Raw genomic sequence first — 22,759 nt, forward strand, 5'->3', positions numbered from 1 at the left:
AGGGAACATGCTCGTTTAAAGTTGTGCAATGCTCCCTTCTAACGCTGTTTGACAGCTGCCTGCTTTGTCCACTGCTTGCAGGAAGAGCAGCCCAGTGGAGCTAGCTGGTGGGTGGTTGGAACCTGGGTGGACTGACAGCCCCCCTATCAGCTCCCCGCTCCCCTAAGTTCCCTGTGCAGCAGCTGCCCAGCAATTGCAGCTGTCCCTCCCCCCACTGCCATGTGGTGCTCCTGCCCTCTGCCTTGGAGCTGCTCCCCGAGACTCCTGCTTGCTGTTGGGGGGGGGGGGAGCAAAAGGGGGGTTAATGTCAGGGTGTCCCCCTTCCCACTGCCCCCATCTTCCATAGAGCCGGGGAGACACAGGACAGAGGGAGCTTCCAGGCAGCAGCAGTCTGGTCTCAGCTTGCTGATCTAATTAACAAGGCAGGGTACTTCTGACCCCACTCCTCATACTTAAGGGGGAAATGCGCATCTCTCACACACACACACACAGGCTCTGTCTGCCCTCCCTCCTTTCCTGCTGCCTTGTACAGTAGAATGTGAGAGTTAACCCTTGAGGGCTCAGCTAGGGTTACCATCCGTCTGTATTTCCCCGGACATGTCCGGCTTTGGCATCTCTAAATAGCCATCCGGGAGGAATTGGTAACAAGGTTAAAATGTCTGGGGGTTTTTTCTCCCTCGCCTCCCTCCCTCCCTTCCATGCAGAGTGCGGCTGCTGATTCGGCGGCTGGGCCGATTGAGCCACTCCCATTGGCCTCCAGTAGCCAGAGCCCTCCCCTGCTCCCCCTTCCCTCTGTCTGCAGCCCTGTGTAACACACAAATCGACCCACCGGGCAGCGTGTTTTGCAAACACGTGGAGCCAGAATGGTAAGGGGAGTCTGGGGGTGGGGGGGGGCAGTCAGGGAGCGGGGGAGTGTTGGATGGGTCCCCAGCCTCCACCTGCTGCCCTCCCCCCCACCGCCTCTCCCTTGCCTACATGTACTGCCAGAGCCAGCAACTGCTATCTGCTGCCCCCAGGTCCTAGCATCCCCCATCCACTAACGGGAAGACAGGCTGCCCTTACCCTGCCCTTCCACCCTAGCCCCGAGCCTCTCCAATGCCCCAAACCCCTCAGCCCCAGCCCTCATCCCCCCGCACCCTAATCCTCTGCCCCAGCCCTGAGCCCCCTCCTGCATCATGAACCCCTCATCCTCAGACCCACAGCCCTCACCCCTGCATCCCCTCCTATCCCCAAACTCCCTCCCAAACCCCCTCTCCATTTCCCACACACCCCCTCCTGCCCTCAAACTCACTCCCAAAGCCTGCACCCCCTCCCTTTGCACCGCCTCCCACCCCCAAACTCCATCCCAGAGCCTGCACCCCTCACCCCCTCCTGCACATCCACCCCCTGCCCCAGCCCGGAGCCTGCACCCAGCACCCAAACTCTATCCCAGAACCTGCACCCTAATCCCCAGCCCAGGACCTGCACCCCAGACCTCCTCCCCCCCACCCAACCCCCCTCCAAGAGCCTTAGGCAGGTGGGGGGGGGGGGTTCTGGGCACCACCAAAATTTCTACAACCCTATCACCGAGTGGATAAGGGTCGGGGCAGTCAGGGGACAGGTAGGGTCCGGGGGGGGGCAGTTAGGGTGGGGGGTTCTCAGCAGGGGACAGTCAGGGGACAAGAAGCAGGGGGGGGTTGTGGTTCTGAGGGGGGCAGTCAGGGGGTGGGAAGTGGGAGGGAGTGGATGGGGTGGGGCTTCCCCTCCCCCAGTGTCCTCTTTTTTGATTGTGAAAATATGGTAACGCTAGCTCAGCCAACTGCTAGTTCATCATTTAGCAGTAAGACATTCCCAGGAAATATCCCACCCTCTGACTCCTCCACCTCAACCAAGCTTCACAATCATTATCACTGTGTGCCAGTATTAAATTGTTTGTTTAAAACTTATAGAGTGAGTGAGTGAGAGAGAGTGAGAGTGAGATCTTTTGTCTGGTGAAAAAAATTTCCCTGGAACCTAACCCCCTAATTTATATTAATTCTTATGTGGAAATTGGATTCACTTAACATTGTTTTGCTTAAAGTCGCATTTTTCAGGAACATAACTACAACGTTAAGTGAGGAGTTACTGTAGGACATTTGTCTCTCACATGGCCCTCACCAAGACAAATCAAGCAGCTTTTATCCCTGTCACAGATAGGCATAACACCCCTACATGTGGCACACTTCTTAAAACCTGTGGATTTTTTGGCATAATAAATCCTCCAGGTAACTATTAAATGCTACCTAAACTAACTATACTACACAAAATACTACTATACCAATATACACTCAATGAGTTCTGAAACGCTGGCTATCTGAAACAAATGCTATGGGGAGCACAAATTCTTGCCATGTGCAATATGAAGGAACTGAGAGGGAGGGGGGCAGACCCATCCCTTTATGCTCTTGTCTGAGAACACAAGGAGAGCAGAGGCTACCTAGGGGAACATATATGTGCACAGTCACTCGAAGGAGAACTAAAAGTTCGTGTAGACAAGCCCTAAGATGTCTGCAAGGCACCTGACTTGGTACCCCACAACATTTTGAATAATAAACTAGAATACAAAATCAACATGGCATACATTAAATGAATTAAAAACTGGCTGATAGGTCTCAAAACATAATTATAAACAGGAAACCATAACTGAGCAGCTGTGTTTTAGTGGGGTTCTGCAGGGATTGGCTGTTGGCCCTACTCTATTTGACATTTTTATTAATGACCTACAAGAAAACAAAATCATTACTGATAAAAGTTTGCAGATGACACAAAGATTGTGGAGTGGTAAATAATGAAGAGGACAGATCACTGATACAGAATAATCTAGATTGCTTGCGCCCATTTTATGAAGCTAACAACATACATTTGGCCAGAAGTGACGCGTGGGGGCGCACACAGTCATATGCCCCCCAGATTTCTGCCAGGGGTGGAAGTCAAGGTGAGTGCAGCTAATGGTAATATGCCTGAGAAAGGCACAGGCACTGCGCACCCACTGAGCCCTGCTAGAAGGGTCCCAGAGCAAGGAAGAAAAATGGGGATGGCAGTGCAGCTTCATCAAGGGGGCACAGGGAAGCCCATTGAGTCCTGCCCCTTCCTCACCCACAGCCACAGTTACCTGCTTGGCAGTAGGTGTCTGGAGGCCACTGGGGACAGGGGACAGAGATGACATGTGGGGTGGTCAGGTGCCCCCCCCATCTTTAAATTGTGCTCCCCACTACCATCAAGAGTTGCATGTCGCCTCTGCATTTGGCCACACTTAAATACAGTCATACATCTACAAACACAGAATGCAGGCCACACTTACGGGAGGGGGGATTCTATCCTGGAAAGCAGTGACTCTGAAAAAGATTTGGGGGGTCATGGTAGATAATCAGCTGTACATGAGCTCCCCATGTGATGCTGTTTCCAAATGGGCTAATGAAATAATTAGATGTATAAACAGGGGAATATCAAGTAGGAGTAAAGAACTTGTATTACCTCAGTATTTGGCACTCGTGCAACCACTGATGGAATACTGTGTCCAGTTCTGCTGTCCACAGTTCAAACAGGTTGTTGATCAGTTGGAGAGGGTTCAGAGAACAGCCATGAGAATGATTAAAAAAAATTAGAAAATCTGTCTTATAGTGACAGACTCAAGGAGCGCAATCTGTTTAGCTTAAAGAAAAGGTTAAGGGGTGACTTGATCAAAGTCTATATGTGCCTATACAGAGAAGAAAATTTGATAACAGAGGGTTCTTCAGTCTAGCAGAGAAAATATAACAATATTCAATGGTTGGAAGTTGAGCTAGACATATTTAGGCTGGAAATGAGGCTTATATTTATAGGCAAAGTGAAGTTAATTAACCATTTGAACAATTTATCTAGAGTTGTGGTGGATTTTCCATCACTGGTAATTTTTAAATCAAGATTGGATGTTTTTCTAAGAAATATGCTTTAGTGCAAACAGGAAATAATTCAGCATAGTCCCATGGCCTGAGTTATGCAGATCAGACTAGATGATCACAATGGGCCCGTCTCGCTTTATAATCTACGAATGCATACCTATCGGGTGAATGGTTGGTGGTCTATGGGAAGTGGGTCTCAGTCCCACTCCTAGCAGACCATTATACATAGTGTGACAGATGTGGCAATTTCCTGCAATATCCTTAATACTTTATTGTATGAAGTTTATGCATTACTGTGGGCTGGGACTGTACGTCACCTCTCTGGGCGGGAAGATGTGATAGATGCAAGACCTGGGAGCTCAAAGACTATAATGAAATGTGCCAGACAGGTATGGACTTTTGGGACAGTAAGTGTTAAGTGACTTTTTTGTGGAATCCTTAGAGAGAAGTTAATGCAAATTCCCCAACTCTGGGTTAGACAAAAACCCAGCTTTTTGAAGTTATGCCCTGAGAAGAAGTCATTATCTGCTGACTACTTTTTAATAGAAGGCCAAGATCAAAGCCTGGAGCTGTATAAAGAAACAACTGCCTTTGTTCTGGTTCTGGATCTAAAGGGATGAATATGTAACCGTGGGGGAAACCCAATGATGGGTTTTGAAGAACCGAAACCTACCAAGAGCCCTAAGTTAGAGTTGGGGTGACCTCTTGGGGTTAGCATGCATAAGTTCTTTTATTGTTTTAATACATCTTCTCTGTAATGCTTTTCTTTGAATAAATGAGCTCTCTTAGAAAGAGCTGTGTGGTATCTTATAACCATGGGCAATACACTGATCATAGCCTTTGGAGAGAAAGCAAAGCCCAGTTGATGACCTTTTTAGGCAGTCTGGATTGCTGGGGATACCTCAGTGTAAGGCAGAGAGCTGTAGAGCCTTAAAATCCCTGGTCAGGAGGGAGTGAGCTGCAGATCTCCAATCAAAAGAGATGATGGTTGGGAGCCAGAAGCCTAAAATGGGTGCACTTGGTGGACCACAGAGGGGGGAATACAAGTGCAGTTGCCCTGAAACTGTGACATATGGCACATAACCACAAGTGGCATTAACTGGCCCCTTGCTGGCAATAAACGTACTCCCTTCCTACAGGTGGTCTTGCCACATCATGGAGGAGTCAACGGTGGGGGAAAACCTTCATAGATTCTAAGGTCAGAGAGGACCACTCTGATCATCCAGTCTGACCAGCTGCATAACACAGACCAGCACATTTCACCCAGTGATTCCTGCAACAAGTCAATAACTTTTGGTTGAGCTAGAGCATCTCTTTCAGAAAATTATCTGGTCTTGGTTTAAAGACTGCAGGCGATAGAGAATCCATCACACCATTTGGTGAGTTGCTCCCATGGTTAAGTACCCTCACTGATAAAAACTGGCATCTCATTTCTAGACTGAATTTGTCTAGCTTCAGCTTCCACCCACTGGATTTTGTTACACCTTTTTCTGCTAAACTAAAGACACATCTACTATCACAAATCTCTTCCCTATGTAGGTACTTATAGACAACGACCAAGTCACCTCTTAACCTTCTCTTAGATAAACTTCATAGATTGAGCTTCTTTCGTTTCCCGCTATAAGGCAGGTTTAGGTTTGCCAGACCTCAAATAATTTGTGTAGCTCTTTTCTGAGCCCTTTCCACTTGCCAGCATATTTTCTGAAGTGCAGACAACAGAACTGGACAAAGTATCCAATAATGGTATCACCAACCTTTTGGGGAAAGAAGGACCCTATACAGGAAGAATGGGCTCCATCTAATCCAAAATGGACCTAGATTGTAAAATTAAATAGGTCACAGAGGAGTATTTAAACTAAAGGCTGGGGAAAATCTGGCAGGTGCGGAAGTGCACATGGTTTGGACAGATGTCTCTTAGGGGAGGATTTATTAAAGGGGATACTTTATATCATAGTAAAGAGAAGAGGATAGAAGTCAAGGAGAGGCTGAGGGAGCTCGGCTTATTTAGTCTGCAGAAGAGAAGAGTGAGGGGGGATTTGATAGCAGCCTTCAAGTACCGGAAGGGGGGTTCCAAAGAGGATGGAGCTCGGCTGTTCTCAGTGGTAGCAGATGACAGAACAAGGAGCAATGGTCTCAAGTTGCAGTGGGGGAGGTCTAGGTTGGATGTTAGGAAAAACTTTTTCACTAGGAGGGTGGTGAAGCACTGGAATGGGTTACGTAGGGAGGTGGTGGAATCTCCTTCCTTAGAGGTTTTTAAGGCCCGGCTTGACAAAGCCCTGGCTGGGATGATTTAGTTGGTGTTGGTCCTGCTTTGAGCAGGGGGTTGGACTAGATGACCTCCTGAGGTCTCTTCCAACACTAATCTTCTATGATTCTATGATAAAGAACAGTTAGGAACAGAAAAGAAACAGTCAAAAGAAAAATATTCCCATTCAATTACATCACATGAAGGCAGACAACTAAGTATTGACAAATTTTATAAGTGGTTGTATACAAATGCAAGAAGACTAAATACTAAGATGGGTGAACTTGAATGCCTGTTATTAAATGGGAATACTGATATAATAGGTAAGGCTATGATTATGTCATGGAGGTCACGGAAGTCATGGAATCTGTGACTTCCACTGACTTCCGTGACATTTTCTGCTCTGGGGCTGGAGCTCCCAGCCTGCCCCTCCCTCACAGTTCCCTGCTCCCAACATGGGACCCCACGCACCTGCCCAGCTGCATCAGGAGGGCTGCGGGACCCTGCGCAGCTGCCCAGCTGCGGCGGGCGGGTGACGGGACCCAGCTAGAGCTGGAACCCACAAGGGAGAGGCAATTCTTGATTTAGTCCTAAGTGACACACAGGATCTGGTCCAAGAGATGACTACAGCTGAATCACTGGGTTCATACCTGAGCCATTCTTTTTAGGTGACAAATCTGATGCACTGCCCCATGTTGAGGAGATTTTGGAACAAACTGATAAATTAAACAGTACTAAGTCACCAGGACCAGATGGTATTTACCCAGGAGTTCTGAAGGAACTCAAATATGAAACTGAAGAACTAGGAGGAGAAGGAGCAACTGAGGTTATTCACGAAGGAGTTGCTCATGCCAGGAAGGTGCACAGCATGGAGAGTGATGCTGTGTTTGAGGCACCAATTCCAAAGGAGAATGGCCTCCACATAGAGGAAAAGGGAGCAGGCCCTGCCCTGTGTGTTGATATATAGGACCGTCGCCATGTTGTCAGAGAGCAGTTGGACATGGCGGGAGTGGAGGAATAGTAGAAGTGCACGGCAGGCTAGGTGGATGGCTCGGAGTTCAAGAACACTGATGTGCATTCTGGCTACCTTGGGTAACCAGAGGCCCTGGGCCATCTGGCCCTCCATATGTGGTCCCCATCCTGCCAGGGAGACAACTGTGGTCAGGGTGGTGCATGGCACCGGAGGTGTGAAAGGGATGCACCACCACGAGAGGGAGGACAGGATGGAAGTGGGGGAAAAGGACCAGCTTGGAGAGAGGGTCCCTCTATTTGTTGTAAGTCAAGCGGAGCCAGAGCTGGAGCCAGCGCATGTGAAGGCGTGTGAAGGGTGTCACCGTAGTGCAGGTCACCATGTGGCCAAGGAGAGAGAGGCACTGTCGGATGCACGTGTGAGGTCAATGGCAAATGAGTGCAATGAGAGTGGTGAGGGCAGCGAAACAGTCTGACTGTTGAAAGGCATGGGCCGCGATAAGAGTTGAGACTTGCCCCATGAAGATGAGGTTGTGAGTGGGAGTATTGATTTGTCTTCGTTGATGTAGATGCCGAGCTCGTCCAGTTTGGATAGTGGCAAGGAGACGAGTGCAGGAGAGTGCAACGAGAAGCCAGTCGTCGAGATAGGGAATGTCCCAGGCGGCACATATATGATGCTACGATGGCGAAGACCTTGGTAAAGACTTGGGGGGGCAGTAGCTATGGGAAGGGCTCTGAACTGGTAGTGTGAAACGCCTACCATGAAGTGGAGAAATTTACGGTGGGCAGGATGACTGTCGATATGAAAATAGGTATCCTTCATATCAAAAGCTGTGAACCAGGCTGCCTTGGGAAGACACAGAAGTATCAGGGGAAGAACTAGATAAGTTCATGGAGGCTGGGTCCATCAATGGTTATTAGCCAGGATGGGCAGGGATGGTGTCCCTAGCCTCTCTTTGCCAGAAGCGGGGAATGGGAGACAGGGAATGGATCATTTGATGATTGTGTGTTCTGTTCATCTGTTCATTCCCTCTGGGACACATGGCATTGGCCACTGTTGGAAGACAGGATACTGGACTAGATGGAGCTTTGGTCTGACCCAGTATGGCCGTTCTCGTGTGTCCATCCGGAAGCGGAAATTGCGGCTAAATCTGTTGAGTAAGCAGAGCTCCAGGATAGAGCTGCGTGACAGAGCTTCTTCTCCACCTCGGTGGGTCCTGCGCTTCCATTTAGCAGCGGGCTGGGGTATTCCTCTTTCCCTCTGAATTTTCCCCATGCCCCTGGGCTTGCTGTCCACACCCTGCCAGAGAAGGGTTCCCCCCTGGACTCCTTGATGGGAGGAGGGGAAAGGGAGCCTCTCGGTTTCTGGTAGCCCCTGAGGGCGTGGTGGCAACAGACCAGACACCGGATTCAGTCTGTCCCCTCTGGAAGAGTCTCTTCCCTCAGACCTTGGGGGCCCAGAAGGGCTGTCCACCCCATTGGGTAGGGATTCTCCCGCCCTTCACCTCTGGTACCTGCATGATTTCTTTCCTGGTGCTTGTCAGCATCTGCACCACCCAGCTGTCCAGTAGCTTGCCTTCCTCCCATAGCTCCTATTGTGCACCCCTATCTGGCTGGAGGAGAGGCTCTTAACAGGTTCTGGCAGGCCCTTGATAGGTTAATTAGGACACCTGGGGTCAATCAGTTGGCGGCTCCTTCATGGAGCCGTGAGCACAGGTGTGTACTTGACGGGGGTGCCGGACACCTGCCCCTTCTGAGGCGTGAGGGAGACCCTGGCGCACGTTTACCTGGAGTGCGCCAGGTTGCAGCCCCTATTCCAGCTCCTCTTAGACATCCTGTTACATTTTTGGTTGCACTTTTCCCTTCACCTTCTTATCTATGCACTCCCCATCCGTGGCCCCACAAAGTCACGGGACCTCCTAGTCAACCTCCTCCTAGCCCTGGCTAAAATGGCCATCTATAAAACCAGAGAGAGGAGTTTGGCTGATGGGGTCTCCTGTGACTGTGAGGCCTATTTCCGATCCTCCGTCCGCTCACGCATCCAAGCAGAGTTCCTCTGGGCAGCATCCGCTGGCTCCCTTGATGCTTTCGAGGAGCAGTGGGCACTGTAAACAGTTCTCTGCTCGGTGTCCCTGTCAGGTTCCCTTCATTTGACCCTTTGACCTCACTCCTGTCCCTGTTATTTTATTAGTTGTCCCCCGGAATCATTTGGCTTCCAGGTCGTGTGGATCCTCACCTTAGGCTGGGAGGAGGCTTCCGCCCGCCCACTTCCTGGATCCCAATAGGACCACTCTCCTGTAGTCATCTGGTCTGACCCCGTTACAGCAGATACCACCCCCTTTCTTTGGTGTGAGGAAATAGGCGGAGTAAAAGCCATGGCTGCAATGGCATTGTGGTACTGGTTCTATGGCGCTCTTGCAGAGGAGGGTATCCACTTCCTGTTGGAGGAGTGGTATTGGGAGGGGTCCAAAGTGCGACCCCTGGGAGGGTGGCGAGGAGGGAAAGAAAGAACTCTATTAGGTAGCCATGGCGAATGACATAGAGCACCCATTGGTCGGTGGTAATCTTGCCCCAGCTGCAGGCAAAGCGGTCGCCGAAGATGATGTGGGGTGTAACCAGCAGAATGGAGGAAGGTTCATGGTTCCCTGTGAAGGAGTCAAAAATTGTGTCTGAGGGTACAGTGGGTGAACATGGAGGCAGCCAAAGTAGGGGCAGAAGATTGTTGCAGGTGTTGAGATCATGGGCGGCGATGGGGTAGTTCAGGCTGACGCTGTGGATAAGGCTGGTAAGTTTGTCGGGGGTAGGGGCAGAAGGAGGACCAGGGTGTAGAGGCCCAGGGATTGGAGGGTGGCTCGGGAGTCTTTCAGGGAGTGAAGGGACTCATCCCTCCTGTCGCTGAAAAGTTTGTTGTTACCAAAGGGGAGGTCTTCAAGGGTTGTCTGGACCTCCTTCGGGAAGCCGCTGAATTGCAGCCATGAGTTGCGGTGGAGCACCACCGCAGAAGCCAGCAATTGGGAGGTGGTATCTGCAGTGTTCACAGCAGCCTGCAGTGCGACTTTGGTGACCAACATGCCCTCATCTATGAGCGATTGAAAGTCCTGTTGCTTGTCTGGGAGAAGAAAGTCCCTGAATTGTGCCAGTTTGGCATAGGAGCGGGAGTCATATTTGGCCAGGACGGCTTGGTAACTGACTATACAAAATTGGAGGCCCACAGAGGAGTAAACCTTACGCTTGATAAGGCCGAGCTTTTTGGCTTCCTGGTCGGGAGGGGTGGGAAAGGGGTGTGTGGAGTGAAGGTGTTGTTGGTGGGCATGCTCTGTAGCTTCCTGGAATACCAGGGAATTTGGAGGGGGTGCTGGAAAAAGAAGTCCATACCCTTGGCCGGGACGAAATAGCAGTGTTCAACTCACTTTAGAGTAGACATACAGGAAGCCAGTGTGTGCCAGACTGCTTGTGCAGGTTGAAGGATGGCATTAGGGCAGTACGAGCAGGGCTTGGAGGCTGCAGAATATCCATGAACTGGTCTTGAGGATCCTGGATGTCCTCCACAGGAAGTTTGAGGGCAGTGGCCATACGATGAAGGAGGGCTTGATACTGAGCATGATCATCTGGAGGCGAGAGAGAGGGAGGGATGAGGGTGTCATCAGGAGAGGAGATGACCCAAGTGGGGACTGGCGGAGCCAACTAGTCCAGCAGTGCCAGTGGTGCAAGTGGATCCGGCGGACCAGGGGTATCCAAAGGGGCATCATAGGCGGTGGCAGCAGATGGAGAGTGGTGGCAGTGCATATAATGCCACTACGGGTCCCAAGCTGCTCAATAGGGCCAAGCATAAGTGTCGCTCGGAACTGGGGGTCCCCTCGAGTAGGTAAGCTACTGATCGGCAAAGCATCCGTAAGTTGGTGGGTAGGGCTGCCCTTTGAGATCTGGGCTGTACGAACAGGCTGGTGAGAAGGCAGGATCTGCCTCGGAGGATCAGTCCGATTCTGAAGAAGATCCGGCAGGGGCAGAGCCATCGTAACTGACGGGACCATCAGAGCAGCGGGAAGCAATGGAGGGCGGTCCATCAATCGGAGAGGATCCTCAACTAGGAATGGAGGACCGTGGGTGGTCGGCAGTGTGGGTTGTGGCGGAGAGCCAGCAAATGGCAGCATCAGCTCAGTCGTAGGAGTCAAGGGAGACAGGCACCCTGGGGTGCGTGGGACCAGGCAGGAGATACTGGATGGTCCCAGCAGACTGGATGGCGGTGGAGGCGAAGGCTGCAGGGTTGGTACCGGGGCCAAGGTCGTCCTCATTGGAGCATGGTGTTGGGATTTATGCTCAGAATGAGACTTCTTCACAGGGGGAGCCTCATCTTTGGTGTGTGACTTCTCACCCGACCTGCCACAGCTTGAGGAGGAAATGCTACGCTTGTGCCCATGTGTGTGCTTTTTATGCACATGGTGCTTAATTGGATGCGGCAGTGCCACTGGTGCTGGGCAAGACAGATAGGGAGTAGGGCTGGCCACTGGTGCAGAGCAGCTGTCCAACAGATCCGCCGGTGCTGGTTTCTGTGATGCATGAGGGTACATAGCCTCCACCATCAGGAACTTACAGAAGCAAAGCTCACAAGCTTCCTGTGTTCGGGGTGGGAAGGAGCAGCAGATAGAGCAGTGTGCAGCGATGTGAGCTTTGCCGAGACAGTATAGGCACCGTTGATGTTCTTTGCTCACTGAGAATGAGCGAGGGCAGAAAGCACCATATTCAAACCCGGTTGGGAAGAGAGTCCCACCAAGGGAAAAGTCTTGGATTTTTATTCCCAACAACTGACTACTAACAACTAAGGGACAGGAAAAACGAGGCTGGACAACTACTCTATGAATAACTATATACAGCAAGAACTAGCGAACTCGAAACAAGCTTACAATCACTGAGGAATGGGGTTTCTGACTCTGGCCATGCGGCAGTAAGAGGGTACTGGAGCGGCATCGACCCGCACAGCTTCTTAAAGCCTTGGATGCACCACACAGTTGATGCACATTTGGGTCGACAGACACTACTATGAACAGTTCCAGCTCCAGCACATGGCATGTATACGCACCCACGATTGGAATCCACATAGGGACCATCACTCAAAGAAGAATAGATGTTTCAGAATAAGATGCAACCCCTCTCCCCGCACACACATAATATAGTCAATCAGAGCCCTGCTGCACTAGATCCAAATCACCCTTTTAGCCCAGAAAATTATGACCATTTTAAAATCCATCCCCATACATGTGGCTCCATGCTAGAGGGAGTGAAGAAGTGAAGCAGCTCATTTGTTTCACTAAGTGAATGACTCTTTGCTTAGGTCAGGGTCTTCACCATGAGCCTCAGGGAGACACCACACATCAGCTGGCAGTTTGTTCTGCCATGTGGGGTTTTAGATATGCTGGCTTCTCATACCTATCCCTCACCCTCCCAGATATGCCCAGCTATCTGTTCAGTATGTCATTTCAAGAATGCTCAATGCCCCACCAGCAGCAGGAGCAGAGCTGGGAAGCAGCAGAGACAAAAGAGATGCAAATATTTATCTCTGTAGACTCTCTGCTGTGATGTCCTCTGCAGCAGGTTAGAGCCCGGTGCTGTTATTAAACCCATATTGCAGGATGAAAACTGAGCTGCAGAAAGGCAGAACTGACCTCAGTTATGATGGCTTTTTGCTCCTTGACTCTCCTGGCCTCCTCAGGATATTGTTCCAGGCTGAAGACTTTGGAAAGGGGCAGGGGTTTTCCACTGCGGCACAGAATGGCTTGGCATGTGCCCACATTGGCCAATGTCAGAGTGAAGCTGCCAGCCAGATCAGTACCATCATGTCGAATATAGCAGAGGACAGCAGAGGAGCCCAGCTTCTGGCCAGCCATCCCCAGCTTCCTATTGGAAGGATGAGACAATATGAAAAGAACACAGCTTCCAATGACAGGTACTTAACAAACAGGCCCTTGCCTCTCCTTCATACAGAGTGCTAGGTATCAGAGTGATGTATATACCCATGACCCCAAGACCTACCCATTGGGAGGGATGCAGCTGAACACACTGCAGAGACCATCCACACTCGATCCTGCATCAACAAGTGAGATTCCTTCTCTCCCATCGATGCAAGACGGCCCCCTCTCCCTCAACAAACCAGCCACCCCCTCACATTTCTCACCCTACAGGAACAAACAAATCCTTGCTCACAGGTGCAGCCTCCCTACCCTGCATTGGGAGAGGATCTCTCCTGTGCCCTTCTCACATCTCCATGCATCAGTCTGACCAGTTTTAACAGGTGCCCCCAGCACCTGCTGGCCTACCTGTGGGAGACCAGGAAGGTGTTAGACATGAACACAGAGTCTATGTTCGACTGCTGCACCTCCTCCAGTAGCACATCTGCCATAGTGCACTGCAGGAGACGGGGCAGCTCCTCATTCTTGTCACCGTCGAACATGCCGTACACAGCTTCCACACTGTCTGCAAAGCTCCCCAGAGCCAGGGCCGACACACAGAGCCTATAGGGGGAGGGTAAAAGCAACTTGAATCTATTTGGGGTATTTATATGGCCTCAAGACGATAGTATCTGAGTGACTCTCAATCTCAAAAATATTTCTCCTCACATACCCCTGTGAAGTAGGGCAGTGCTATTATCTCATTGTACATATTGGGAACTGAGGCAAAGAGAGACTAAATGACCTACCCAAGGTCACATACGAAGTGTGCAATCAGCAAAGAGTCCTATGGCACCTTATAGACTAACAGACATATAGGAGCATGAGCTTTCGTGGGTGAATATCCACTTCTTCGGATGCATGTATTCACCCACGAAAGCTCATGCTCCTATACGTCTGTTAGTCTATAAGGTGCCACAGGACTCTTTGCTGCTTTTACAGATCCAGACTAACACAGCTACCCCTTTGATAAAATGTGCAATGGAACTGGAACATAAATTCAGGTTTCTCAAGTCCAAGGCTAGTGCCCGGACCAATGGGGCCATCTTTCCTCGCCAGCACAGGGGGAACATGCAGGGCCTGCATGGGGAGTGCAGAGGTAGTTCTACCTAGTGGTTTCTGTGTGCGTGCATGCGCGCGCACACACACACACAGGGAGAGCAAAGGCAGGTCTATCCAGGGATGGGGGGCAGAGACCCTCAGTGTCCCAGAGCGTGTGGACTTTAGTTAAGGAAGGGAGTGGGGAAGGAAGGCCCCAGTTGCCAGGAGAAGGCAAATGATCCAGGAAGCCACAGAAGGCTGGCTAGCTCCTGGGGACAGCAGGGTTTGATTGGTGGCTGGATGGTCATTCAGCATTGTATGCTGCCCCTTGCCCCAGAACAGAGTGGGTGTCTCAGGATCCATGTGTGAGCCCCACATCAGGCAATAATACTCACTTATTCCTCTGGCCAGCCATCTCGGCTAACCCATGATTCCAGAGCGTAGAGGAGAGTACTGAGTCTGCCGTGAGGGAGGGCTTGGCATCAATCTTCAGGGTGGCAATGTGACTGCAGAGAGAGCACCACAAAGGTCATTCTGCTCCCACATAATGCACAACAGCCTGGGGCATCTCCACATAAGCATTAGGGTTAAAGGCCAGTTCACCCTACCAATCTAGAGTTCCTAGAAAGCAGCCCCTTGGAAGAAGCTGAGACCAGGAAAGGAGATTAAGGACGAAGCCTTCCATGGGCTGTTGTTATGTATCTACAAGGTGCCAACCAAGAGATTCTTTGCCTGACTGTTCTAGGTTGGTGTAGAGCCAGAATCTGCATTTTGACTGCTGCAAGACAGACAGCATTAGTCGGTCATGGATGAATGATTGTGGGAAGGGGATGTCAACGACTTTTGCTATGCTCAGTGACCCAGTCAACACATTACCTTCCACCTCTGGTACATGCTTCATAGATAAAAATGTACACCTTATTTGCAGTCTGAATTTGTCTAGCTTCAACTTTCAACCACTGGATCTTGTTATATATTTGTCTACTAGACTGAAGAGCTTATTATCAAATTTGTGTTCCTTGTGAAGGTACTTAGAGACTGATCAAATCACCCTTAACCTTCTCTTTGTTAAGCTAAATAGATTGAGCTCCTTGAGTCTATCTAATCCTTTAATCATCTCATGGCTCTTCTCTGAACCCTCTCTAATTTATCAACATCCTTCTTCAGTTGTGGACACCAGAACTGGACATTATTGCCGAAGAGGTTGCATCAGTGCAAAATACAGAGGTAAAACAACCTCCCTACTCCTACTTGAGGTTCCTGTTTATAGAACCAAGGATCGCATTAGCCCTTTTTGGACACAGAATGGCATTGGGAGCTCATGTTCAGTTACTTATCCACCATGATCCTTCAAGTCTTTTTCAGAGTCATGGCTTCCCAGGACAGAGTTCCCCATCTTGCGTGGATGGCCTGCATTCTGTGTTCCTAGACATATGACTTTACATTTGTCTGTATTAAAATGCATCTTGTGAGCTTATGCCCAGTCTGATAAGCCCTTCCCAGAGAGCTTCTTGCTTCATTGGCCTGGCAGCCCCACAACTCACCTGAAGATGTCCAGGGTCTTGTGTTCTAGCACCAGGTTCGTGTTTCCAGTCAGGTCCAGCTCCTGCAAGGTAGCTGGTAGCACCTCAGGGATCACGATTTCTGTTAGTTCATTACAGCTCAAGTCTACAAACTGCAGAACAGAGAAAACATAACAGAGAGGGATCCCTTCCTGCAACCCCCCAAGGGCTCCGTCACTATATTTCCCCTCCATACCTCTTTTCACCCCCCCCCCTTCCAGCGCCCCATCACTATATTCCCCACCCCATTTTGGATCTCTCTCCAACCCCCAGAGGCCCTGCTGCTATATCCTCAACTCCTTATTATAAGGGGAGTGCAATATCTTCAGGGAGACAGCCTCTCTCAGTTCTGGGTCACAGATCACTAGTTATTTGCTTTAGTGGTTTCTAAGTCTCTTTACCACTAGTAGGTCAGGCCTGTCAGTTCCATTTTCATGACACATTTCTGGGATCTAATTGGCAGTGGGGTGGGGAATGTAGTGATGGAACCCACCACCAAGTGCAGATCAGCAATGGGATGGAATTGGAAATATACAGGCCAGTAAGCCTCACTTTAGTACCGGGCAAATTGGTTGAAACTATCGTAAAGAACAAAATTGTCAAACACATAGATGAACATAATTTGTTGGGAAATAGTCAACATGGTTTCTGTAAAGGGAAATCATGTCTTACCAATCTACTAAAATTCTTTGAGGGAGTCAACAAGCATGTGGACAAAGGAGATCCAGTGGATATAGTGTATTTAGATTTTCAGAAAGCCTTTGACAAGGTCCCTCACCAAAGGCTCTTAAGCAAAATAAGCAGTCATGGGATAAGAGGGAAGGTTCTCTCATGGATTGGTAACTGGTTAAAAGATAGGAAACAAAGAGTAGGAATAAATGGTCAGTTTTCAGAATGGAGAGAGGTAAATAGTGGTGTCCCCCAAGGATCTGTACTGGGCCCAGTCCTATTTAACATATTCATAAACGATCTGGAAAAAGGGGTAAACAGAGAGGCGGCAAAATTTGCAGATGATACAAAACTACTCAAGATAGTTAAGTCCCAGGCAGACTGCAAAGAGCTACAAAAGGATCTCACAAAACTGGACGACTGGGCAACAAAATGGCAGATGAAATTTAATGTTGATAAATTCAAAGTAATGCACATTGGAAAACATAATCCTAACTATACATATACAATGATGGGGTCTAAATTAACTGTTACCACTCAAGAAAGATCTTGGAGTCATTGTGGATAGTTCTCTGAAATCATCCACTCAATGTGCAGTGGCAGTCAAAAAAGTGAACACAATGTTGGGAATCATCAAGAAAGGGATAGATAATAAGACAGAAAATATCATACTGCCTCTAAATAAATCGATGGTACCCCCGCATCTTGAATACTGTGTGCAGATGTGGTCGCCCCATCTCAAAAAAGATGTATTGGAATTGGAAAAGGTTCAGAAAAGGGCAACAAAAATGATTAGGGGTATAGAACGGCTTCCATATGAGGAGAGATTAATAAAACTGGGACTTTTCAGCTTGGAAAAGAGGCAACTATGGGGAGATATAATACAGGTCTATAAAATCATGAGTGGTATAGAGAAAGTAAATAAGGAAGTGTTATTTACTCCTTCTCATAATACAAGAACAAGAGGCCACCAAATAAAATTAATAGGTAGCAGGTTTAAAACAAACACAAGAAAGTATTTTTTCACGCAACACACTGTCAACCAGTGGAAATACTTGCCAGAGGGTGTTGTGAAGGCCAATACTATAACGGGATTCAAAAGGGAGCTAGATAGATTCATGGAGGATAGGTCCATCAATGGCTATTAGCCAGGATGGGCAGGAATGGTGTCCCTAGCCTCTGTTTACCAGAAGCTGGGATTGGGTGACAGGGCATGGATCACTTGATGATAACCTGTCTGTTCATTCCCTTTGGGGCACCTGCCATTGGCCACTGTCAGAGGACAAGATACTGGGCTTGATGGACCTGTGGTCTAACCCAGTATGGCCGTTCTTATGTTCTTGTATAGTGACAGAGCTCTTAGGAGTTGGGGGGAGATCCTAAATGGGGTGGAGAATGTAGTAACAGGGCCCCACAGGGATGTTGGTCAGAGGTGGTGGGAAATGCAGTGATTGGGCCCCATACAGATATGTGCTGGACTTGGGTGTTCAGTTCTGCTCCTCGTGTCTCATGAATGATAGAAATTGAGGGGGCTCAGAGATGGGCAATGAATATGTAGGAGGGAATGATAAGTCTATGACTTTAATTTAGAGAGGAGACAAACAAGAAGGAACAGAATAGATACAGGATGCACATATTATACCCTCTATGGGACCTGCATCTCTAATGCTGGAGCCTGCAGTTCCTCTCCCAGGAATTCCACTGTTATCCATCCACTCCAACTATTTCCTGAAGCCTTTCACCCTTCAGGGGTACCTGAATACGAGGTAGGTGCAGGATCTCTGGGAAGATACTGATCTCATTTGAGTGTGCAATAAGTGTGTGCAGCTGCTTGCAGTTTGCGATCGTTGTAGGAATCGTCTTCAGCTTGTTGCCACTCAGGTTCAGCTCTTCCAGTTGCTCCAGTTTGCTCAGTTTGCTGAAGGGGAAATTCAAAGTAGCACATCTCATGAGCCAGAACCTGCCACTGTCAGAATTCATAGGCACAGGACCCAAAGGGTTAATCTGCTCCCTGGACAGGAGAAACTAGAGGAGCAGCCGAAGGAAAGGTTCAGCTGCTTACTAGCTGTGTTTCTGATTTATGGATAGGGGACAGCCAGCAAGTCCAAGGAGACATGGCAGTGAGAACAGGGACTGTCAGGCCAGAATTTGCCCAGTGGTCTGATTCCTTTGCTCCTGGCTCCTACATGCATGAAAGCAGAAGAGAAACTCATCACAGGCAACTTGCACCCATGAGTTTCCAGGGACTTGACTGAGAAGCTCTGCGGGTCACTCGTGTAGATATTTAACACATCTTGGAATGCTGGGGAAGTCCCAGATGACTGGAAACAAGCTAATGTTTTATTTAATATGGATAAATGGCATGACCCATGAAACAATAGCTTAATTAGCTGGACACTGACCCTAGGCAAAATCATGGAAAGGCCAATATAGGATACAATCAATAAAGAATTAAATGATAGTAGCATAATTAATGCCAATCAACATGGTTTTATGGAAATAGGTCTTGTCAAACAATCTAGATACAGTTTTTTTTATGAGATTACAAGTTTGGATAACATAGATAAATGTGTTGACATAATATACTTATGCTTCTGTAAGACATTGTATACAACACATACATTAACAGATTAAGTGCATTAAAAACTAGCTAACTGATAAATCACCAAAAATAAATCTAAATGGGGAATCATCATCCAATAGGGGCTTTTCTAGTTGGGTCCTGCAGGGTCTGTTGATGGCCCAATGCTATTCAATACCGTTAGCAGTGATCTGGAAGAAAATAAAGACTCGCTCATAGTAGAGTTTGCAGATGAAGCAAAATTGGTGGAGTAGTAAATAGTAATAAGGATGAGTCAGTTCTAGAGATCGACCTGGATCACTTGGTACACTGGGCTTATTGAAGTGCTTGTTGTTTAAATACAACAAATGCAAGGTCATACACCAACAAAGAACACAAGTCACACTTACAGGATGGGGAACTGTTTTCTGGAAAGTAGTGTAACTGAAAAGGATTTAAGGGTCATGGTAGATAACCACCTAAACAGGAGATGCCAATTCCAATGCTGTGGGTAAGAGGGGTAACTTGATCCTTGGCTGTATAGGCAGGGAATATCAAGAAGAACTAGGGAGGTATGAACTGGAACCATAAACTCCCTGAACATTAAACCTCACCAAATGAGGGTCAATCCATCCTCATCATTATATCCACTCATTATTATCCACACCCGAACATAGCCACTTTATGAATTTCATACCCTCATATCTCAACGTCTGTACTTTGACCCATCAACCTTTTACCCCCAATGGGGGATATTGCAGATTATGTATTCCTCATGCCACCTTATCTTAAACCAAACTTTGCACCCTTGATCATCTGTATGTTATTCCCTGATAACCAGAAACTTCTATGCTCAAACTCTGCTCACTATTTTTTTTTTAACATCATCTTAATAAAATTTTTAAATCTGTTCCCCTCTGCTTACAGCACTAGTGAGTCCATTATTGGGATAGTGTGTCCAGTTCTCATGTTCACACTTCAAAAAGTATATTCAAAAACTGGAAAGGGTTCAGAGAAGAGCCAACCAAATGATCTGAGGTCAATCTATTTAGTTTATTGAATAGGAGGTTAAGAAGTGATTTGATCACTGTCTAGAAGTACTTACAGGGGGTAAGATTTCTGATGCTATATGGCTCTTTAACAGACAAAGGCATTGTGAAATCCAATGGCTGGAAGTTGACTCTAAACAGACTCAGACTTGATAAAAGCACTTTTTTTTTTAAATTAAAGTAAGGGTCATTAACCATTGAAACAACTTACCAAAGGATGTGGTTGATTTTCAGTCACCTGAAGTCTTTAAATCAACAGTGGGTACCTTTCTAAGAGAGATGCTCTAGCTCAATCACAAATTATGAACTTAATGTAGGAATCAACGGATAAAATTATATGACCTGAGGTATGTAGGATGTCAGACTAAATTATCAGAACGGCCTTCCGTCCTGAAAATCTATGACTGTATGAACAGTACGATTCAACAGCCTTCACATCAACAGCTGCTGTAAAGTGCACTGCCCACTGCTATTAGCAATGCAGCCACCCCAGGCTCAGCCAGCCATACACCCCCACCTGCATCACAATCGGCATGCACTAGGAGTACAGGAACCACAGCAGCCAGCACTATCCTGAGGGATACTGATGGATGCTTGGGAGGAGTGAATCTTGAGTCACATATCAGAGGCACAGCATCTCACCATGACACTGATAAGCTCCTACCAGTTCCCCAGGACAGAAGGAAACCCACTCACTCTAAACCAGCTGAGTTGACTGATTCTAGCCCTGCTAGCTGAGCATTACCTTTCCCCACCTTTTGTGTGCATTTACCTTGCAGGGAAGGTTTGCAGTTGGTTGTTTGCCAGGTGCAGGACCCGTAAGTTTGGGTGTCCCACCAAGTCAGGGATGCACTGATCTGTGAGGTTATTATTGGTCAAGTAAAGTAGCTGCAGCGTGCTGAGACTCTCTTCCCCAGGCAAGGACTCCAGGCTGTTGGCAGATACATTCAGGTACCTGAGACTAACAACAACGGATTAAGAGACATTAGGTTCCATCCCATCCAAACCACTTCACCAGATACAACAGTGACAGAAGCCATATGAGAACCTGGACAGATAGCTAGGGCCGCATTATCTTAACAGACGATTATAATGGTCTCTTCGGGCCTTAAAAATCTATGAATCTAAAAATTACTAGCTATATAGTACTGGAGATGCACACAGTGCTTTGCAACAAAAAGGGAGTGCCTGCCCTGAACAGTTTGCGAGCTAAGTTGAGAGATAACACAGGGAATGGGTAGAAAAAAGCTGAGTGCAGGAGGCTCTCACAGTCACTTGGGAGTATAAAGCTTGTGTTTTATTTTATTTAGGATTATTCCATTCCAGTGAGTATCTCTTCTCTGCCCCTAGCACCTTATACTGCACCTATCACAGTGGTATCCAAGTGCCTGTCTGCTTTCTCCTTTGTACCTCAAAAACTTATACACTGGTGTCAAAGAATGAAAACTCCTCAGGGCAGGAATTTTGTGTTCCAATGTGCATATGAATGGTGGTAGAGAAACAACAATAACTACAGGCAACTTCCTTGGTGGGCTGGTGGGTTAGACTACACTCACCTTGCCTGCTATTATACAGAAACCTGATTTCCTCAGCAGCCAGCTGGGTGATTTCTCCCCTTGGCACCTGGATTACTCTGCCTCATAAAACACAAATCTGCCCTATTACCTCTTACTCAACAGGCAATTAAGCTCCAGAACCTGGCACGGTCAGTCATGCAAGCAGCACCATAACCCTTTACAGCTCCAAAGGTGAGACAGCCAGAGGAAACTGATCTTTCACCAGAGTTAGGTAAAAGATTCCATCCTAATAAAATGTGTTCTGCTGCCACTTACTTCAGAGCCTTGAAGAACATCATCTCCGGGAGTTTAGTGATCAGGTTATGCTGGAGGTCCAGCACCTCCAGGGGAATGTGTTCCAGCAGAGGTGGAAGGCTCTGCACGTGGTTGTGCCCCACCATCAACTTCCGAAGACTCAAACTACTCAGGGTCCTAGGAGGACAGAGAGCTTATTGAATTAGTTTGGCTCACCCTTCTTTCAGAGCCCCACAGCAGAAAGATCCTGGTCTTTAATCCTGTTATTAAACAAAATTAGGGCTGAAGAACATTACATTGCCTGGGTCAGTGAATTTTAAACAATGCAAAGAGTGAGAGGCATGTGTGATCAGGCAAGCCCCTACCTTTGTGTACACACATGTATCTGAGTGCCCCTGCAGTTCTATCCAAGCTACTGTACACGTATCTGGAGATCACTGATTTGTGCGGTAGGCATGTCTATACAGATACACTGTTGAGCATACTTCACAGTATAGGATGAAGGAGAAATGGAACATCAAAGGATGGACTAGAATTTAGTGACTTCCTCCTTCTGACAGAAGAGACTATTCTCAATGCTGACTGATTAAGGGATTCTGGGCTCGAACTGCGCTGGATCAACAACCCAGTGCGGTTTTGAGGCTACCATCATATTCTCCAGAATCTCAGCTTTTCTTTAAAAAACAACCCAAGTCTCTAGCCCTAATAATTGCAAAGATAATTTCAGAAAGTTGAGCTGAGTGTAACCACTACAATGATGTCTACCTGAGTCTGCAGACAGCCCAAAATAACAACAAACAGGTGTAAACTGCCCCATTAATTTCAGCGAGATAACTCAGTTAACAGCATTGACACTGGCATCTATTTCATGACAACATGTAGGAAAGGAAGAGATCATCACACTATGGAGCTCTGAAAGCCACTGCAGGTGACAGCTTATTTGGGAACCACCAGTGAATGGTGCTGAGGAGATATCAGCATCATTTTTTCCCTGCTCCAAGGATGAAGGTGT

The 22,759-nt window shown here is 48.0% G+C and overlaps 1 protein-coding gene across 3 annotated transcripts in view; it reads right to left on the minus strand.

The window, feature by feature from the left end:
• Nucleotides 1-22,759, minus strand: part of PHLPP2 (PH domain and leucine rich repeat protein phosphatase 2) — a 139,514-nt gene that overhangs the window by 18,295 nt on the left and 98,460 nt on the right. For all 3 annotated transcript variants that reach the window (XM_054049065.1, XM_054049064.1, XM_054049063.1), the window contains 7 exons: nucleotides 21,769-21,924; nucleotides 20,709-20,897; nucleotides 18,083-18,245; nucleotides 15,641-15,771; nucleotides 14,492-14,602; nucleotides 13,425-13,619; nucleotides 12,774-13,005 (listed from right to left, as the gene is read on the minus strand). In XM_054049065.1, the coding sequence (XP_053905040.1) occupies nucleotides 12,774-13,005; nucleotides 13,425-13,619; nucleotides 14,492-14,602; nucleotides 15,641-15,771; nucleotides 18,083-18,245; nucleotides 20,709-20,897; nucleotides 21,769-21,924 (1,177 nt within the window). The remainder of the gene's footprint in view (nucleotides 1-12,773; nucleotides 13,006-13,424; nucleotides 13,620-14,491; nucleotides 14,603-15,640; nucleotides 15,772-18,082; nucleotides 18,246-20,708; nucleotides 20,898-21,768; nucleotides 21,925-22,759) is intronic.

This window comes from Malaclemys terrapin, chromosome 14, assembly GCF_027887155.1.
Source record: "Malaclemys terrapin pileata isolate rMalTer1 chromosome 14, rMalTer1.hap1, whole genome shotgun sequence".
NCBI classification, from domain to species: Eukaryota; Metazoa; Chordata; order Testudines; family Emydidae; genus Malaclemys; species Malaclemys terrapin.